This window comes from Carya illinoinensis, chromosome 7 (genome assembly GCF_018687715.1).
Source record: "Carya illinoinensis cultivar Pawnee chromosome 7, C.illinoinensisPawnee_v1, whole genome shotgun sequence".
NCBI classification, from domain to species: domain Eukaryota; kingdom Viridiplantae; phylum Streptophyta; class Magnoliopsida; order Fagales; family Juglandaceae; genus Carya; species Carya illinoinensis.
Window position 1 is genome coordinate 3,320,149 of NC_056758.1, and position 18,877 is coordinate 3,339,025.

General features: G+C 34.8%; 1 protein-coding gene across 1 annotated transcript; it reads left to right on the forward strand.

Moving 5' to 3' along the window:
* The first annotated feature begins 13,732 nt into the window (after positions 1 to 13,732).
* On the forward strand, positions 13,733 to 17,268 carry LOC122317456 (probable protein phosphatase 2C 34). Its single transcript, XM_043134564.1, has 6 exons — positions 13,733 to 13,978; positions 15,113 to 15,427; positions 15,649 to 15,960; positions 16,140 to 16,257; positions 16,341 to 16,564; positions 16,901 to 17,268. The coding sequence occupies exons 2-6, from the start codon at positions 15,182 to 15,184 to the stop codon at positions 17,108 to 17,110; spliced, it is 1,110 nt and encodes a 369-aa protein (XP_042990498.1). The 5' UTR covers positions 13,733 to 13,978; positions 15,113 to 15,181; the 3' UTR covers positions 17,111 to 17,268.
* The last annotated feature ends 1,609 nt before the right edge of the window (positions 17,269 to 18,877 follow it).

Sequence of the window (18,877 nt, forward strand, 5' to 3'; positions counted from 1 at the left end):
CCACTTAAGATGAATTTAGATTTGTTTAGATGTTAAGATGAATTTAGATGTATTCATGAGAAGTTGAAAAAGGTTATAAATCCCGCATATAAAAAGGTGTTGAGTTAAATAAAATTACGGGTCCACGTGTAAAGAAGTCTTGAGTTCAGTGATTTGGAAGTTGTGTATTTAGATGTTGGGTTAGACTTAAATTTAAACTCAACTCAAATGAGCTCAGCTGCATGTTTCAAACATAGCCAATTCATAGATGAACTTGCATACAAACTAATTAGTGCCAAAGGGGTGGTGTGTTGACAGTAAGCAAACATTTCTCGTAGTTTGACATTTTGACTGCTGATGAATGCCAAAATAATTCATATGCAAATGTAAAATGGGAAGAAAGAAGCTGATTTTTTTTTTTTAAAAGAAAAGGACGGAACCCCAAATTTTATTAATAGCCCTCACTTTTGGCAGAAGAAAACCATGGTTACAACCAAAAGCCTGGGGGTTTACATATATGTTAGAAAGACCAAACCTAGGCCTAAAAAAAAAAAACCAAACCATATAATCGAGATCAAAATTACAATTTTCCAAAACAACAAAAGGACAAGATAAACGAGAACAGCCACCTACAATAAAAAGAAACAAACCAAAAAGATATAAAATGTAAATAAAGATAAAACGGGAGAGTACATACCTCACTAAGATATCCTCAGATAGGGAATACCAACTCTATCGATTCTGAGCAGACCTCTTAACTGATTGGGAAGAGACCTATCTTCAAACCACTCCATATTAGACCCTTTAGAACCCTCTTTCGCAAGATAGTCGGCTACTGCATTTCCTTCCCGAAAAACATGGCTCATACTACTCCAAGCGATCAAGACAGACTTGAAGCTCATCCCAATAATCCTCCAAGTTCCAAATATTACACACACCCTTTTTAATCCATTTAATAAGAATCTAGGAATCTGTCTCGATGTTAACCCGTCTAATACTCAAATGACAGCATCTCTTAACATCTTCCAGCAAGCTTCTCAATTCAGCATAATTATTAGAATCCTGGCCTAAGGAAACAGAGAAAGCCGCCCACATATGACCACCTACATCACGAATGACACCCCCAGCCCTAGCCGGACCAGGATTTTCCAAACTGCTCCCGTCAATATTAAGTTTAACCCAATTTGGACAAGGCGGAAGCCACTTCACCAAAGAAACTCTCTTTGCTTTAGGGGTCGAAATCAAAATCTCCAACCTTTTAAGGATGGCTAAATCCTATTTCAGAATCTTCGTAGCTTTCATATTGAAATACATAATATTATGGACCCAAAATTTAATAGCATTCCAGACAGACTCAACCGATTCAACCTGACCTTCATATCTAGCTTTACAATGCTTTTCCCATAATTTCCAATATACAATGTAAGGAATAAAACCAAAGATAGTCCTAACCTGAGACAATTTGTCAGCACGGCAAAACCAAAAATTAATTTGCTCCTTTAAAGTACGCAAATCACCCATATACACCCCAAGTTGAACAGAGGCCATGCTCCAAATTTTTCTAGCAAAATCCCCAATACAAAGAACATGATTAAGATCCTCAATTTGGCCCATAGAGCAACAATTACATTTCGAAGCCAAAGGAATTCCAACCTTTTTAATTTTATCATCCACATTCAAGCAATTATTATAAGCCTTCCACATCATAATGGAGATTTTCTTAGGAAGATTATTGTGCCAAATCCAAGAAGTCCAAAGTAAAGGGGATGCCCAAACCCTAATACAATCCCAGGCACTTTCAATCCGAAACTTTCCATCATTCTCCTTCCTCCAAACTAAAACACCATGCCCCTCTTTCCTCCTTGCCAAAACCTGATACAAATCCGTGGCTTTTTCTTGACCCACCAGCCATTCCAAAAGAGGAATATCCCAACCATTATCAATGTAAAAGTCTTTAATCTTAATCAAAGGTTGCTCGATCACTGGTAATTGATCATGAAGAGAACCTTCCTCTTGCCAATTGTCATACCAAAAAGAGAGATTACCCTCTCGCACTAGCCATTTAGAATTATTAAGCACAACAGGAATATTGTTAACAATAGATTTCCAAAGATGAGTACCCTTGTTCGGTGGCAGAAGGGAAAGATGATTTCCCCTAACATACTTACCTCTGAAAAAATCTGCCCATAAAAATTGACCAGAGATCAAACGCCAGGCAAGTTTCATATGTAAAGCACACTTCATATCTCCAAAATCCCTAATGCCCAAGCCACTTTCTTCAATAAAATCTTAGTCCAAGCCACCCATTTTCTTTTGCCTTTCCCTTCAGATTCACCCCAAAAGAAAGTAATAAGAAGCCTATTCAGCTTCATAATCACCACCTTGGGGACTTGTAAAATAGCTAGAAGATGAGTGGCCATACTCGAAAGAACATGACGTAACAAAATAATTCTCCCACTTGCAAAAAGTAATTTCATCTTCAAACCCGCAATTTTCTTTTTAACTTTCCCTAATAACTCACCAAGGTCAGAAGCCTTTAGTCTACCAACCACAATAGGCACACCCAAATACCTGAAAGGAAAAGAACCCTCTGAAAACCCAGTAATACGAAGAATAGATCTCTTTCTATGCATAGAGATATGTTTAGAAAAAAATATAGCACTTTTCTCTTTATTAAGAACTTGACCCGTCCAATCTTCATAAAAATTTAAAACCTGGATCAATCCTTTCATCGACCTTTTTCTACCATTCATAAAAATAACAATATCATCAGCATACATAAGGTGGGAGACAAGTGGAGTACCTCTCGCCTGATAATACTGACCAATATTACCATTATTAAAAGCATGCTTCAACAGACGAGAGAACCTCCTGCATTATAATAAAAAGGTAAGGCGATAACGGATCCCCTTGTCTCAAACCACGTTCTTCTTTAAAATAACCCAAAGGAGTGCCATTCATCATGGTTGAAAACCAAGTCGTAGAGATACATGAATTAATTAAAGCACAGACTTGATCAGAAAAGCCAAAAGCTGCCAAAACATGTAACAAAAACCTCCAGTCAATTCTATCGTAAGCCTTAGACATATCAAGCTTAATCAACACATTACCCCCCAATTGATTTTTTGTTAATAGAATGGACCATCTCCTAAGTTAAGCTAATATTCTAAAAAATGCTCCGACCTTGAATAAAAGCCCCTTGTTTCTGAGATATCATCTTAGAAAGCATGCTAGTTAGACGAGCAACAATAATCTTAGCACAGATCTTGTAAAAAACAGAGCACAGACTAATAGGTCTGAATTTATCGAACCCATTAGGTTTATCCACCTTAGGAATCAATACAATATAAGAAACAGTGAAAAACCTGGGAAGAAAACTAGTACTAAAAAACTCAGAAGTGGCCTCCAAAAGGTCCTCCTTTACAAAATCCCAACAAACTCTAAAGAAACCCAAACCAAAACCATCTGGGCCGAAAGAAGCTAATTGCAGCAGGCTTGTTTGGAAGATTAGACGTCGTTTTGCACATTTTTTTGTCTGCAATATGTGGTTTCAACTTGCAGTGAACTGCATAACCAAAAGTTCGTAAATCAAGTCAAATTTTATACGATAGTCTCTCCTCTCTCTTTCTAAATGGGAGTAAGAGGTAGAGTGGTGGGGCCCACTAGATTCTAACAGAATTTAGGTGGTTAGTGTGAGTGAGGAGGGGTGGTGCGCGAGTGTGTGGAGAGCTAGAGAGTGTGTGCGTACGGTGGATTATGGTGGTGGAAGGTTCCTATTCGTCAGGAGAAGAAAGAAAAACACAAAAAAATTAATATAGAAATGATTGAAGAATGGAGGATTAAGAACTCTACAATTGCTGGAGGATGAAGAAGTTGCTATAGAGCTTAAGGATGATGTTTGAGAGGAGCTTTCCTGCAAAGGAGAATGCAATCTTGTGGGGAAAGTATGTATGGACAGAAACATAAGTAAGGAAGTGGTGGAGAGCACGATGAAGAAAATATGGAGGATAAGTAAGCCTGCAAAATTTCTAGAAGTAGTTTCGAATATCTTTACAGTTACTTTTGCTAATCTAGCAGACAAAGATCGAGTGTGGAGTGGAAGACCATCGCTGTTTGATTATCATTTGTTTGTATTAAAGCCTTTCGATGAAAACACACCACCTCAGAAGCTGATATTCATGTAGGAGCGCTTTTGGGTCCAGCTGTATAATTTGCCACTATCTTGCATGAATGAAGATAGAGGAAAACGGATTGGTAATTCCATTGGAGTGATACAGGAGGTAGATGTGAGTGAAGATGGCAGTGGATGTGGGAGATATTTGAGGGTCTTGATAGATTTAGATCTATCCAAACCACAAGCTCGAGGCAGATCCATTAAGGTGGGAGGAGAAAAGCTCTGGATTCCTATAAGGTATGAAAAGCTTCCCAGATTTTGCTTTTCTTATGGTTGCATATTACATGGTAAAGCTGGATGTGATAGCAAGAATGATGGGGCTAATCAGTGTTGGGTTGGACTAAGAGCATATATAAAAAAAGGAGAAAAAAAAAGAGTGAGTCGACTAGTTGGAAAAATAATGATGAGGGTAGGAATGGGTGGTATATTCAGAGGGAGGTGGTTGAGTCATGCTATAATATGAAAGGAAATAGAGTAATAGAGGAGGAAAAAGTTGCTGAAGAAGGAAAGGGTAATAGTGAGATGGCATCTGAGGAAACGAGTGAAAGGAATAATGGAAAGGAAGGGAGATTAAATGAGGAGGAGGTGAGTAAGAAGCATGTAGAAGAAGTGATAAAGCATTATTAAATGAGGAAGGAGCAGAAAGGGAGGGGGAAGGGCCTAAAGAAGTCCATCTAGCTGTAGGGCCTCAGTAGAGAGAGGACCTTACTGAAACAATACAGGAGCTTATTAATAAGAGGTCTCCTCGAAAGGGAGAAGGAAAGAGAAGGCAAGAGAAAGAGGGAAGCAAGTGACAAGTAGTGGTGTTGGTTTTACCAAAAAAAAAAAAAAAAGGAGGGAATGAGATAAGAGGAGAGAAGGGAGAGAAAAAGGATGAAAAGAAAAAAGGATTGTAGGAGTGGTGCTGAGGAAGTAAACAAGTCTAATGAAAACATGGTGGCGGCTGGTCAACAGCCCCACCAATCCCAATGAAAATCCTAAGTTGGAACGGTCGATGGCTTAGGACCCTCGGATAGTTCAGCACCTTTGCCATATGGTGAAGGAAAAGTACCTAGATGTGTTATTTTTTATGGAAACTAAATTAAGGAGTGAGCTGTGTGTGAGATTGAAGAAGAGACTCAGTTGGGAGGGGTGCTTTTTGATGGAGCCAGTTGGAAAGAAGGGAGGCCTAGCTCTATGGTGGAATAGTAGAGTGAAGGTAGATTTTTTAAATTACACTCAGAGGCATATTAGTGTTGGGATTTTAGAAGAGGGTGAGAATGATAGCTAATTAATGACTGGCTTTTATGATTAGCCTGAGACCAGTAAAAGGGATGAAGCTTGGCACTTGTTAAAATCCTTAAAACCAAGAGGTGATAAAGGGTGGTGTGTATTAGGGGATTTTAATGAGATAATCTCGAATGGAGAAAAAATGGGTGGTAGGCCAAGACCAGAGAGACAAATGGAAGGCTTTAGAGCAGCACTAGAAGAGGGTAACCTTTTTTATCTCAGGTGGAAAGTTAACAAGTATACATGGAATAATAAACGTGAAGATGAGACATTTACAAAAGAAAGGTTAGATAGGGTAGTAGCTAATTCAATATGGACCCAAATGTTCAATGAATATTGTGTGGAGGTGCTGCCAGGCAGAAGTTCAGATCACAGGTCTCTTCTTTTGTCAATAAGGAGGAGAGGTGAAATAAGGTGGAGAAAGAGGAAAGTGTTTAGATATGAGGCAAGTTGGGACAAAGAGGAAGGTTGTGTGGAAGTAGTAAGAGAGGCATGGCAGAACAGGCAAAGGGCTATGAATGATCCAAAGATTAAACGAAAATTGGAGAACTGCAAGGAAGCCCTTAAAAAATGTAGTAGTCAGATCAACTCAGACAGAACAAAGAAATTAAAGAGAAAACTGAGTTACTAAAGAAGCTTCAAAATGGGGAAAACATATTTAATGTTGAAGAGATAAAGCGAATTTAGAGAAAGATAGGGACTTTGCTTGAACAGAAAGACCTTAAATGGAAACAAAGGGCTAAAAGATATTGGTATGCTATGGGGGACAGAAACACTAAATTCTTTCATGCATGCGCCTCACAGAGAAGAAGGAAAAATGTAGTTAAACAAATCATGGATGAGCATAAACAGTTGTGCAATAATCAAGTAGATATAGAAGGGGCATTTGGCAACTACTTTAACGGTCTATTTACCTCAACAAGGCTAGGTTTAGAAGATATTGCTGCTTGTGTACAGCAAGTGAAAACTTGAGTAACAAGTGAGATGAATGAAAGGTTGGTTAGGCCTTTCAGCAGGCTGGAAATTGAGGCAGCAATTAAACACATGGGCCCTTTGAAGTCACTTGGTCTGGACTGGTTTGGTGCCTGCTTTTATCAAAGTCATTGGGCAACAATAGGGGAGGAGGTGATTGTTGCAGATGATTGTGGCCTTTTTGGGAGGGCTAGGGTGAAGGAATGGAGAGACCAAAAGAATACACTTGGTACTTATGAGAGAGCATCATGATAGTTCCTTAACAAGGAGAAAACAACCATGTTTTTCAGTTTCAACACTGTTTCATCTATCAAGACTAGAATATTAAGGGAATGAGGGGATATAGTGCAAGAGAGTTATGAGAAATATTTGGGACTACCTACTTTAGTGGGCAGTTCTTAGTATAATACGTTTAGAGGCTTAAAAGAGAGAGTTTGGTTGAAGCTTAACAATTGGAAGAACTCATTTCTTTCAAGTGCAGGCAAAGAGGTTTTGATAAGTGCAGTATTGGAAGCTATCCCTTCCTACACCATGAGTGTCTTTAGATTATCAAAAAGGCTATGCAGAGAATTAAATCAACAAAGAAATAGTTGTATACAATGGAGGAGTTGGAAGAAAATGAGGCTCTCAAAAGACAAGGAAGGGTTGGGCTTCAGAGAATTAGAGAATTTTAACTCGACTTTGTTGGCCAAACAAGGCTAGAGAATGTTGTAGAATCCTTCCTCTTTAACTACTATGATTTACAAGGAAAAATATTTTAGTCAATCCTCATTGTTGGAGGCAAAATTGGGCTACTCTCCCTCATTGATTTGGAGAAGCATTTGGAGCTCCTTAGGGTTGCTGAAAGATGGACTAAGATGGAGGGTGGGAAATGATTGCAAAATTCAAATTTGGGGGCAAAGATGGTTATCCACTCCATCGTCCTTTTATGTGCAGTCTCCAATTAAAATCTTAAATGAAGATGCAAAGGTTAGTGAGCTTATGGTGGAGGGAAAGAAGGAATGGAATGAGAGTCTAATCAGAGCTATCTTTATGGAAGACGAGGTTGAACATATCTATTGTGTTCTACTGAGCAGAAAGGATGTCGAAGATAAGCTCATTTTGGGCCCCTCAAACAAAGGTATTTTTATTGTGAAAAGTGCATACCACTTGGAACAAGAAAGATCAAGGAGGGTTCAAGGGGAGTTCTCAAGAGGAGTAGAAATAGATGGTCAATGGAAACATATATGGAGCTTAGATCTACCTTGCAAGCTGAAATTGTTTATGTGGAAGGTAGGAAATAATTTGCTAGCTACAAAAAGGAACCTATTTGTTAGGAAAGTCAGTGAGGATCCTAAGTGTCCAATCTATCTCCAACAAGATGAATCCATAATGCATGTTCTATGGCATTGTCCTGCTGCAAATGATGTGTGGGCAAAACATTCTAAGATTCTGCATAAATGGGAAACAGGTGAAGAAGTCTTGCTGTGCTTATGGGAGAAACTTACTCATAAACTCAATAAGACTGAAATGGAAGAGGTTGCAGCTAGAATGAGAAGTTTATGGACTAGAAGAAATAATTTTATCTTTGAACAAAAGTTTATTGGCCCAACTTGTGTAATTAGATTAGCCATGGAAGCCTTGAGAGATTATCAATCAGTGCAGGCTATGTCAGAGGGGCAGGTGGTTCATAGTAGTGTAGTAGGAAGTGAGAAACGCCGGAACCCACCATAACAGAATGTGGTGAAGGCTAATTGGGATGCAGCTTTGAATGTAAAAGCAAGGAAGATGGGAGTTGGTGTGATAATTAGAAACGATAAGGGAGAGGTAATGGCAACTTGTCATGACCAGAAATAGTACATGGTATCACTTGTATTAGCAGTGTTATGGCTTGAGGAAAGCAATGGATTTATGTAGGGACCTCAATTTCGACAATGAAGTTTTTTAGGATGATGCATAGGCTGTCATAAACGCTGTGAATGATCAAGTTGAAGACGTCCTATTCTAGTGGTACCGTTGAAGAATTGTGAAGGAGCCTCAAAGGCCGGCATGGTTGGAAAGTTCTATACCCACATAGAAATACAAATGAAGTAGCTCACAAGCTTGCTAAGGCTGCTTTACATCATGTAGAGGAGAAGGTGCGTATAGAAAAAGCCCCAGTTTTTGTTTTAAATGGTTTACAGTTTGACAAAGTTTGTATTAATCATTATATGAATACAAAAGGAAAGGTTATTTTCAAAAAAAAAAAGGAAAAAAAAAGTTGGTAGATACCTGTGGAAAGAGAGAAACATATCAGATTTTGGTTTGCTTTTTCTAATTATAAACATGTCTGTATGCATTTAGCAAGTTTTGATCAATGGTCTTGTAACTCAGTTAAACGTAACTGTTTTCAAATGTTATCAAATTATTTAATTATTATTCAAAAATTATTTATTATTATTTATAAATTATTTATTATTTTATTACTACTATTTTATTATTATCTTATTATTATTTATAAATTATTTTTTTGATATTTACAAATATTTTAAAATATTTTTAAAGCTAGTTTGGTTATTAAAATACACTAAAATCAATTCAGTTTAATTTAATTTTAAGATGAGTCAAATATTTAAATATATAACTCTTAAATTATTAAATTTATTTTAATTTAAAATTTTTTTACATGTAAAATTTATAATTTTTATTTATCTTAATATTTAAATATATCTAAATTTATTTTATAAAATTTATTTTATTATTTTAACTTAATACTATTGATAAAATATTGAAGTGAGTTGAAACTCCAAAAGCAGTCTTAATATTCAAATTAAGATCTTTATCCACAAGGACAGCTAACCTGAACGAGCAAACTGGCCATGCGTTCAGAATGTTTCTTTGTCGTACTGCCAAAATTGAGGTCCATATCGATTTGAGTCCATTCATTCACTGTCATAACTTGTCATCACAGGTTGGGTATTTCTTTACTTGCGGCTCAGAATCAGTCGACAGGACCTTATTGGCATAAAGAAGCGTTCCATGATACACATTATGTAAAACTAGTTTCATAGTCAAATGTGTCACAAGCATGGCCCGGGCATACCTATGCAATGCGCTCTGGTTTACCATAGGGTGTCGGCTAAGGCTAAAAAACAAAACACACACGTATCTAACCCTGTATTGTGGCCCAAAATATCTGTCCCTTGCAAAAACGTGTATTTCTTCCTTAGCAATAGTGAAGATTGTATCCTTCTACACATTGATTTACACGTGTATGAATGTCAGAAGATATTTTTTCTTTATCAGCTATCCAATCAAGATTAAGAGATAGATTCTCCTTACTTTTCCATCCATTTTTATTTTATTTGTTTTATTTTTTTTTTATTTCAACCCAGAAGATATTTTGTTTAAATTATACAGTAGATAGTGAACCTGGCCGAAGTGTACCCAGGGGACAACAGAGCAGAGCATTTAACACGCATCCAGCACCCCGAGTCACTCCTAAAAAGGAGAGACGAGAGAACACTCCAGAGACTACAGTCCAGATTAAAGTTGTTTTTACTTTTTAGATAGGGAGTTGATTTTAAATATTTTATAAATAATAATAAAAAAAATAGTAATAAAATATTAAATATTAATAAATAACAATACAAAATTATAGAAAATACATAAAAATAATAAATAATAATAATAATCCAAATCAGTTCAAAGCATTCTCTGAGGCTTCGGACGTCGTTATCCAGTGCACCGCCCCACATGTGATTGTTTGGTACTTACGTGGCATCTATTTATTTGTCGAGAAATATTACACATCATCTGTATAAATAAATATTATTTACATATTATATATTTATTATAAAATAAATAAATAAATATAATGTATAAAATATAAGGATGATAAGGAAAATTTTCTTTATTTGCCACTATTACGAAACGTTAGGAGGACCCTTTAATTTGACTCGTCAGCCACTATTCTCTCATTCACTAGCAACCTTTTTTGAACCGACCTCCATCATGTTGTCTCACCGCTGCAAGTAACACGTGTTCCACGCCTACATAACCTATTTATCTGTCAGATCTGAAATCTTTCTCCTTCTTTGTTCCTACATATTTATTTATTTATTTATATTTATTTAAATAATAAATTAAGATGAGATAAATTAAAATAAAAATTTAAAATTAAATAAAATATTTTTAAAATATTATTTTTTAATATAATTATTTTAAAATTTTATTATATTTTATATAAAAATTTAAAAAAATTATAATACTAATCAAGCATTTTCTTTATTAAATATTATGTCCTTTATTAAATATTATTTTTTTAAATATATATTTTACATATTAATATCGATATATAAATTAATATATAAACTTTATTTATAAGGAGATTTTTTCATTTTATTAACTATTTATTATTATATTATCCATTTCATATTTTTATCAAGTATACTGGAGGCTCAAATTCGAACAATAACTTAAAAAAAAAAGATTTTTTACAGGAAAAGCAAGCCCACTTACTAATCAAGATGATGATGACCGACAGAATAGTAATATCAAATGATTTTGGAGGAGGAAAAAAAAAACTGATATTATGATTTGAATATAAAAATAACTGATATTATTTTAAATAATTTTAAATAAAATAACTGATAACCACTACATAGAATATACGAAAACCTTGGATGGATATATTAGATATTCCAATTGTAGTACGACAAATTTAATTGCATTAATTACAAATGTTGAGTGGGAGATTTTACTTGATTTGGCCAATTTAATTTAAAGAAATTAAATGGACCACAAAGAACAACCCAAAAAATAAAAGGACATATAAACTATAAATGTGTGTCAATAAATACACCATAACCTTTCCCAATACGAGGGAGATAAATATTAGGTACTAGAATCAATCTATAACTAAACTTTGGGCCCCACAAAAATATGGGTAGTGAGTAAATAGTGGGTCATCCCGCACTGTCGTTGGTGGTCAGCCATAGATATATTCGGTGGGGATGGGCCCATCTGATCATGACCTTTCCCTCCGCTCCACCTGCATTATTGTACCTAAATTTTACTTCTACTACCCTTTCGTAGTAGTGGGTTTAGGGTGGAGCTGTCTCCGTAAACTTTTATTTCTGCCATTCGAGGGAAAGAAATTATACTTTGTCCTAAAAATTAATGAGCAATACTACGTATTAGTTTTTATTATTTGGAGACTGTATTATACGTATAGATAATTTTGTTTTAATTTTTTTTAAAATTACTAAATTATTTTTCTTAAAATAATATTTTTTCTCATTTAATAAAAAATTTGTACATACAATCTCTACTTAAGAACTATAAATAGAATTTCTCAAAATTAATATCCGTCAAATTTAAATTGAAAAATATGTAACATTTCACCTCAATTTATAATATGACATTTCATATCAAGTCATATCAGTTTGTAAATTTAATTTTTGTATAATTTCTTTTATGGTTAAATTTTTTTTAAACAGTGTAATCAATAATTCTATTTGAAAGTTTTTATTACACACCATCCACGTGACATAATTTAATTTAGTGTAAAGACTTTTTAAATAACGCTGTTAATAAAATCTCTTTTAGCAATAAACAATTTGCAGGAGTTGTAAATAATATAAATATAGAGTTTTGCTACATACAAGCACAGTCGCGCACTAATCTGTTTACCAATACTGATTTATTCATACTTAAAATTTAAATTAATATTATTTTTAATAAAATCTACTTTTTGACAAATCACATCACATTGGTATACAGATTAGTACATAATTGTACTTGCAACTATATTTTTCCATAAATATAATACATAAAGGTCGGTTCAAAGAATTAGTGTTATTTCCTATCATTTATCTATTGATTATTTGAATTATAAAAAAATATGAAACTTTCAAAGACCTACGTATGACTAATATAAAGAATTAGTTTCAAATCATGCAAACTCACCAAAAACTAATAATTTTCTGTTCTGAATTTATAACTAATTTAATAATCTCGTTTTCTCCTGCTTTGTTGGTCTATTGTGATTTGCTTCTAAACGTCACCCTTGCGAGACCTACTTATAAAATAATTATTTCACGCCAACCACTATATTTATATATAGAATAATATTATAATAGTAGAATATGTAAATACGGTATAATTATTTTAAAAAAGAGTAGAGTTCATTATTAAAAATTTAATTCTTTTATATAGATCCCATAATTATTTATTTATTTTAAATAAATTATACGGCATTGATACACTTTACGACTGTAAATATTATTTCTTTATTTATATATCACTTCCGAAATAAATAAATAAAAAAATGGTAATAATTATTGAACAGAAGATTTTGGGATAACATTAGGTTATTAGAGGTATACATTAAAAAATACAACATATCTAATTAATTTGTGTATTTATCAATTTTATCTTGTTAGGTCAAGCAAAAGGCAATCCATATTATATATGAAACAATATATTTAATTGAATAACATAATCTGGCTACAAAGACAGGATGATATTGAAGCCTATATTTAAGTTTATCCTCAATCATGGATATGATATGATATGTATACCGTATAACTTAATTTATTTCCAAACTTAGCCCCACCATAGTTGACCTTGACCATCTAGTTAACAATTGGCTTACACAAAAAAAAAAATAAAAAAACCACTGCGTACGCCAACCAAGAAAAAAAATAATGCTAGATAAAATTATAAATTATATAAGTATCTTACATTTTTTTTATAAAAAATAGTAAAATTTATTATTAAGAAAATTAATTTTTTCATACAAATTTTATATATAGATCTCACTTTTAAAAAAAAATATACGATATTTAGATATTTTATAATTGTAAATATTATTTTTCAATTAAAAAAATCTTGCTTTCCAATTTGTATTAGAAGGAAAAAAATACATGGGAACATATCTCATTATTTATATATATATATATACAGAGAGAGAGAGAGATAATTTTGTTTAAAACTTGTATATTGATATACTAATTATGTTATTGGTGTTGAAGTCTATAACATTAATTAATTACAAAAAATAACTCCCACAGTATTATAGCTGGTAAATTTTGTAAACTTATTTTTTTTAAAAAAATAAAATCTGAAATTCAAGTAAAAAAAACTCAATTAATAATATATTTTATTTTTTTAAAAAAATAAACCTCCACACTCATTTAAAAAATATATATTCATAAACAGCGAAATTCTATGAATAATATTGATTATGACGCAATATTTCTTTTATTAAAAAAAAAAAAAAAAAAGCCACACGAGGATACAACCTTTGAACTTCCTTTTTTTAACAACAGGAAAAACACGCATAGATACGGAGATAGATTATGTACAGTGATTGTTGTTTGTATGCAGAAAAGGCTGTGGCCTTGTTTTCCTCTCCTCAATTAAACTACAACCAGGCAAGACACGATACCAGTACTAATATGGATTGCCATGCTTCTCTATCTCCCTATTCTCCAACTCTCAGCTTGGCTCGTCGGAATTCCGTCACATTCCGGCAAGGGAAGCCCACTTCCAGCCGAATGCGTCAGATTCCGGGTCTCTAGTTCCACGTTATTCAACGAAGAAGTCGCTGCAAAACTCAAGGTCTTGTTCACATATGGATTTGTTTTGTTTTTGAGTCTGTGAAAGGTCTGGAGTAGGTTCTGGAAAGAAAACAAGGGAAAGTTTCGCGTTTTGTTGTTGTTTTCGCTTGGCTTTTGGTGGATGAGAAGCCTAGCTCTGCTATATGTGTTTTCTGTTTTGCTTTTCTTCTGGGTATTTTTTTGAATGGTGGCAAAATTGGGATGAAATTAAGTTTTCAAAGAATTGTGCGCCAGTTCTGTTTTATGTGGTCAGCAATGGATGGGAGAATCGACTTAGCTTGTTTTCGTTTTCTTTATCAAATTTCTCTTTCTGGGCTTTGTTTGGTCTCCGAGAAAATTTTTTTTTTCTTTATAGGTATTTGGTCTCCGAGAAATTGAGGCAGGAAAGAAAGAAAAAGAAAATTCTTCTTTTTAACATTGGTTTTTAAAGAGTATAAAGGTCATTTCAGTCAAGTACGAAGCTGTCTTGATTGCTGTTTAATGGGGATTGGGCTCTTAACTTCTAAACGAGAAAACACCTGAAGCCTTAGATATTTTGCTTCTGGGTATTCGCACATTGTCTCAGCGTCCAAAAGTGGAACCAATTGCGTTTCGGTTGGAAGCTGAGAAAATTAAGCAAAACAAATGAAGAAAAGAAATATGATCGAGATTCGTTTTGCCTTCCATTTATTTTTACTTCTCAAGGACGGAAGCGAAAATAGAGAAAATATTCCCTTTTATTTACCTTTTTCTCAGTTGCAAAACAAAGAACTACAAAATAGCCTGCAAAGTTGTATATTTTTATTCATATATTAAAGAAATTTTAGCCAGATAGTTTAAGAACTCTACATGCAATGCTGGAATTACATGTAAGAGTATCGGTATTTTCTGCAACGGCTTTCAGATTCAAAGTTTTTTGTTTGTTTCGGGTAAATAAATTCTGAGGTTCTTAGCTTTCTGAGTCAGATAATGTCTTTTAGTCACTGTATGACTCAATTCAATATGCTTCTGTCTGGTCTCAAGAGTGAATGTCGGATAAAAATATAGATAAATATTTCTTCCTTGCGAATATTTAAGCATTTTCGTATCTTTGAACTCATTCTTTCCATGATCCCTATGTCATTTTATTTTATTAATATAAATTTCCTATGTCCAGATTTTTGAGTCTACAAAAAGGAAGTACCACACCTCATTAGCGGGTAGTGGGAATTGAATTTTGAGGCTGATGGGGCATTTATCCTCCTTGTTCAATGGGCTGGCAAGGTCGCTTTCTTTGAAAAGAGGGAGGAGGAAGTCTGGGAATTGCAGTGGAAGAGAAGCCGCGGAGGCAATGGCTAAGGAGGCAAAGAAGAATGACTTGGTTTTACGCACTTCAGGGTTTATAAATGCTAATGGTTCTAACAACTTTGCCTCAGTTTTCTCGAAGAGAGGCAAGAAAGGAGTGAACCAGGATTGCTGCATTGTGTGGGAGGTAAGGAATGATTAGAATGTTGGAAGATTTGTTCAGTCTTTTTTAGCCTATAGCAGAAAAACTAAACGAACTTGGGGGGCTTAAAATTTTGTGTCGGATTCAATAATCTAGAAACATATTGGGTTCAGTTTCACATTTTTGTTTCCTTATGTTGGCAATTTGATGGAACATTCTCGCTTATATTTATTGATAGATGTGAACAATGTTGGTTTTGGTGGTAGGAATTTGGGTGCCAAGAAGACATGATATTCTGTGGGATTTTTGATGGGCATGGCTCATGGGGCCATTTTGTGGCTAAAATGGTCAGAGAATCATTGCCACCATCTTTGTTAAGCAATTGGCAGGAGACAGTTGCTGAAGCTGCTCTTGACCCAGAATGTGATTTACAATCTGATAAAAAGCATCATCGGTTTGATATATGGAAGCATTCCTACCTAAAGACTTGCGCTGCCATTGATCAAGAACTTCATGAGCAACATCGTAAAATAGATTCATTCTACAGCGGAACAACTGCACTCACAATTGTTCGGCAGGTACACTAGATTTGCAATTCTGATTATAGACTCAACATGTGTGACTAGTAGTGAATATAATATAGTGCCTCCCTTTTTCATTTGAGAATGAAAAAATGGTAACTTCTCTTTGTAATCTGTTGTCAGTTCATACATCCCTATTCTTAAGGCAAGCAAAATTGACAACTTCTTTATTCCAGGGTGATCTCATCGTTGTTGCAAATGTTGGGGATTCTCGTGCTGTATTGGGTACCACTTCAGATGATGGAAGCTTGATTCCAGTTCAGCTTACTGTAGACTTCAAGCCTAATTTACCTCGTTAGTCTCAATCCATGTTTGTTTACCCAGGGAAAAGGGAAAGAAAAAGCGAAATCTAAAGCTGTGTTTTATTTTGTTTGCAGAGGAGGCTGAGAGGATATGCCAGTGTCAAGGGCGGGTCTTCTGTTTGCGCGATGAGCCAGGGGTGCACAGGGTCTGGCTGCCGGATGAGGAATCACCGGGACTGGCAATGTCTAGAGCCTTTGGGGATTACTGTGTGAAGGATTTTGGACTAATTTCTGTGCCGGAAGTGACACAAAGGAATATAACCAGCAGGGACCAATTTGTCGTGCTGGCAACTGATGGGGTATGCATTAGACTCTTCCTGTAGATTTGTGCTTTATGCAGAATATGATGTATGCTCAGCAGAAAATTTTGAAGAAACTATGATTTTAAAGTTATGATCGTTGCCATACTTTGTTTGGCTAGGGTTCTTTGTTCAGATTTATACTTGTGCCTGTATAGAAGTATGAAGGCTGGAAACCTGAGGTTGCTTTTATAAAGAATCAAATTCTCTGTAATTATAATCGGAATGTTTGTGTCATGAAAACCCAAGCGAATGTGTCTAGAAGTTCTGTAGGACTTATTTTGCTTGATAAGTGCTAAGGCTGCATTAAGATGTTTGACTGATTTTCTCTATCAGGTATGGGATGTTATCTCCAACCAAGAAGCAGTAGAAATTATATCTTCAACACCAGACAGGACGCAATCAGCCAAGCGTCTTGTTGAGTGTGCTGTGCTCGGATGGAAGCGCAAGAGGCGGGGCATTGCTATGGATGACATTTCAGCCATTTGTCTTTTTTTTCACCCTTCTCCATCCCTGCAAGTGCACCCTCTTGCTCTACTGGATTAGTATTGTAAATGTCAAGTTACTTGCTGTGTGTTTTGCAATGCAATCTTGATTTTGAGGTAGTTGATGAGCAATAATTCTTATGTCAAGATGTTTGCATTTGCTAGTCAGGATATAAACTTATGGGAAAATAATAGAGATTCCCCACGTGCTTCCTCTCCTTTTTCGGTTTCTGATTTTGAGCTTTAAAGCATAGTCCGAAATTTAGAGCTTAAAAGTGAGCCATGCGGCATTTACATTCTGAAATTTTCTGATAACATTAAATTCTCAAGAAATACTATGAAATTTATTTTACTTGTTTATATTTCTCCCAATTGATACCAAAGTTCAAACGAAAACTTTAAAAACTTGAATGTTTCCCCCTTTAAATTTCAAAGAGAAATTAATTGAAATTACAATTGCATTTCTAGAATCAAGAAACCAAAACCATAAAACTAACAAAAAAAAAAAAAGCAAAGGGAATGGAGCAATTGGCCATGCAGTGGTCTCCCGTAGGCCGCCACCTTGCATGGAGGTGGAGGGGGAAGGGTCGCATTCGTGCCAGAAGATCTTCCACCCTGTTCAAGTAATCTTGTGGCAAGATGTGGGCAATTTTTTATGTGTTTTTGAGTATGATGCATGCATTTGCTAGTTAAGATACACAAACTTAATAGGGAAGCATGACTGTATTCCAACGGCTCCATTGTAAAGAGGAATATTAAATGGATTAGGCTATCCGCATGGGAAGCAGCAGCATGCCACAGTACTATACACTTTCTGCACTATCACCAAAAGGTAGGCTGCATTAGAATATGCTGTTGTTGTTGTTGTCGTCACAGGTTAAAAGCTATTTACTATTAAATGCAAGTTTGCTTGACTTGAACCCTAAAGGACAAATTGGCTTTAAGAGGTAGTTGCAATTTTGAAAAAAGCCTTCCCTTTGGTTGAATCTGAAGGGAATATTGGATTTCATGTGAGACAACTTTACAGTAATTTAGAAGCATCCTTGGAGTGTGGGGTACCCAAATTTTGGGTAATATGATTCTGGTTGCAACTTGTGCTATATATAATGTGAGTTTTTAAGTGCAACTTGATCTATTAGTTTTTGCCTTTTGGGTACATTCTCTAGCAGTTTGCAAGAGACTAGATTTCTTTATGCAGAATAGTTTCCTGACAGAAGAAGAGCCAAAAAATGTTTTGAGTGGTTCTGGATTTGGCAGCCAATGGTTTTGTTCAAAATTTGATCCGTGAATGGGGACTCAGCACCTTGTTTATGTTATATACCCAATGGTTTAGGCTGCGTGTACAAATAAAAAAATTTGAGTATTATTTTAAACTCTTTCGTTTTTTAATATAACTAGTTACAATGAAGAGCAATCAGGTAAGATTTGCATAATATGGCAGGACTATATTGATTTTTCCCCTATTTCTATTCATCAACAAGCCATGACTGAGATGAGATGATCAATTATGGTTCTTTGTCTTTCATGGTTTTTTTTATTTATTTATGCTAGTTGTGGTTATATAGATCGTAGGCAGCTCTGGACTGAGTTGCAAAGCGTCTCATTGTGGAACCCTAAATGGATTATTTGTGGTGATTTTAATGTCATCATAAGTAATGCTAAAAAGATTGGGGGAAGAGCTAAACCTCAAATAGTTATTGATGATTTTAATAATTTCATTCAAACCTGTGGTTTGTTGGAATCCATAGTTGAAGGTTCTAAATATACTTGGTGCAACGAGCGTGAGGGAACTTCTAGAATATGGGCCAAGCTGGACAGAACCCTTATC

Excerpts from the sequence above, each read along its gene's own strand:
- LOC122317456 (XM_043134564.1), top strand. The coding sequence starts at position 15,182 with ATGGGGCATTTATCCTCCTTGTTCAATGGGCTGGCAAGGTCGCTTTCT. Across the intron at positions 16,258-16,340 it reads CTTCAAGCCTAATTTACCTC|AGGAGGCTGAGAGGATATGC; the intron begins GTTAGTCTCAAT and ends TTTTGTTTGCAG. Across the intron at positions 16,565-16,900 it reads TCGTGCTGGCAACTGATGGG|GTATGGGATGTTATCTCCAA; the intron begins GTATGCATTAGA and ends TTTCTCTATCAG.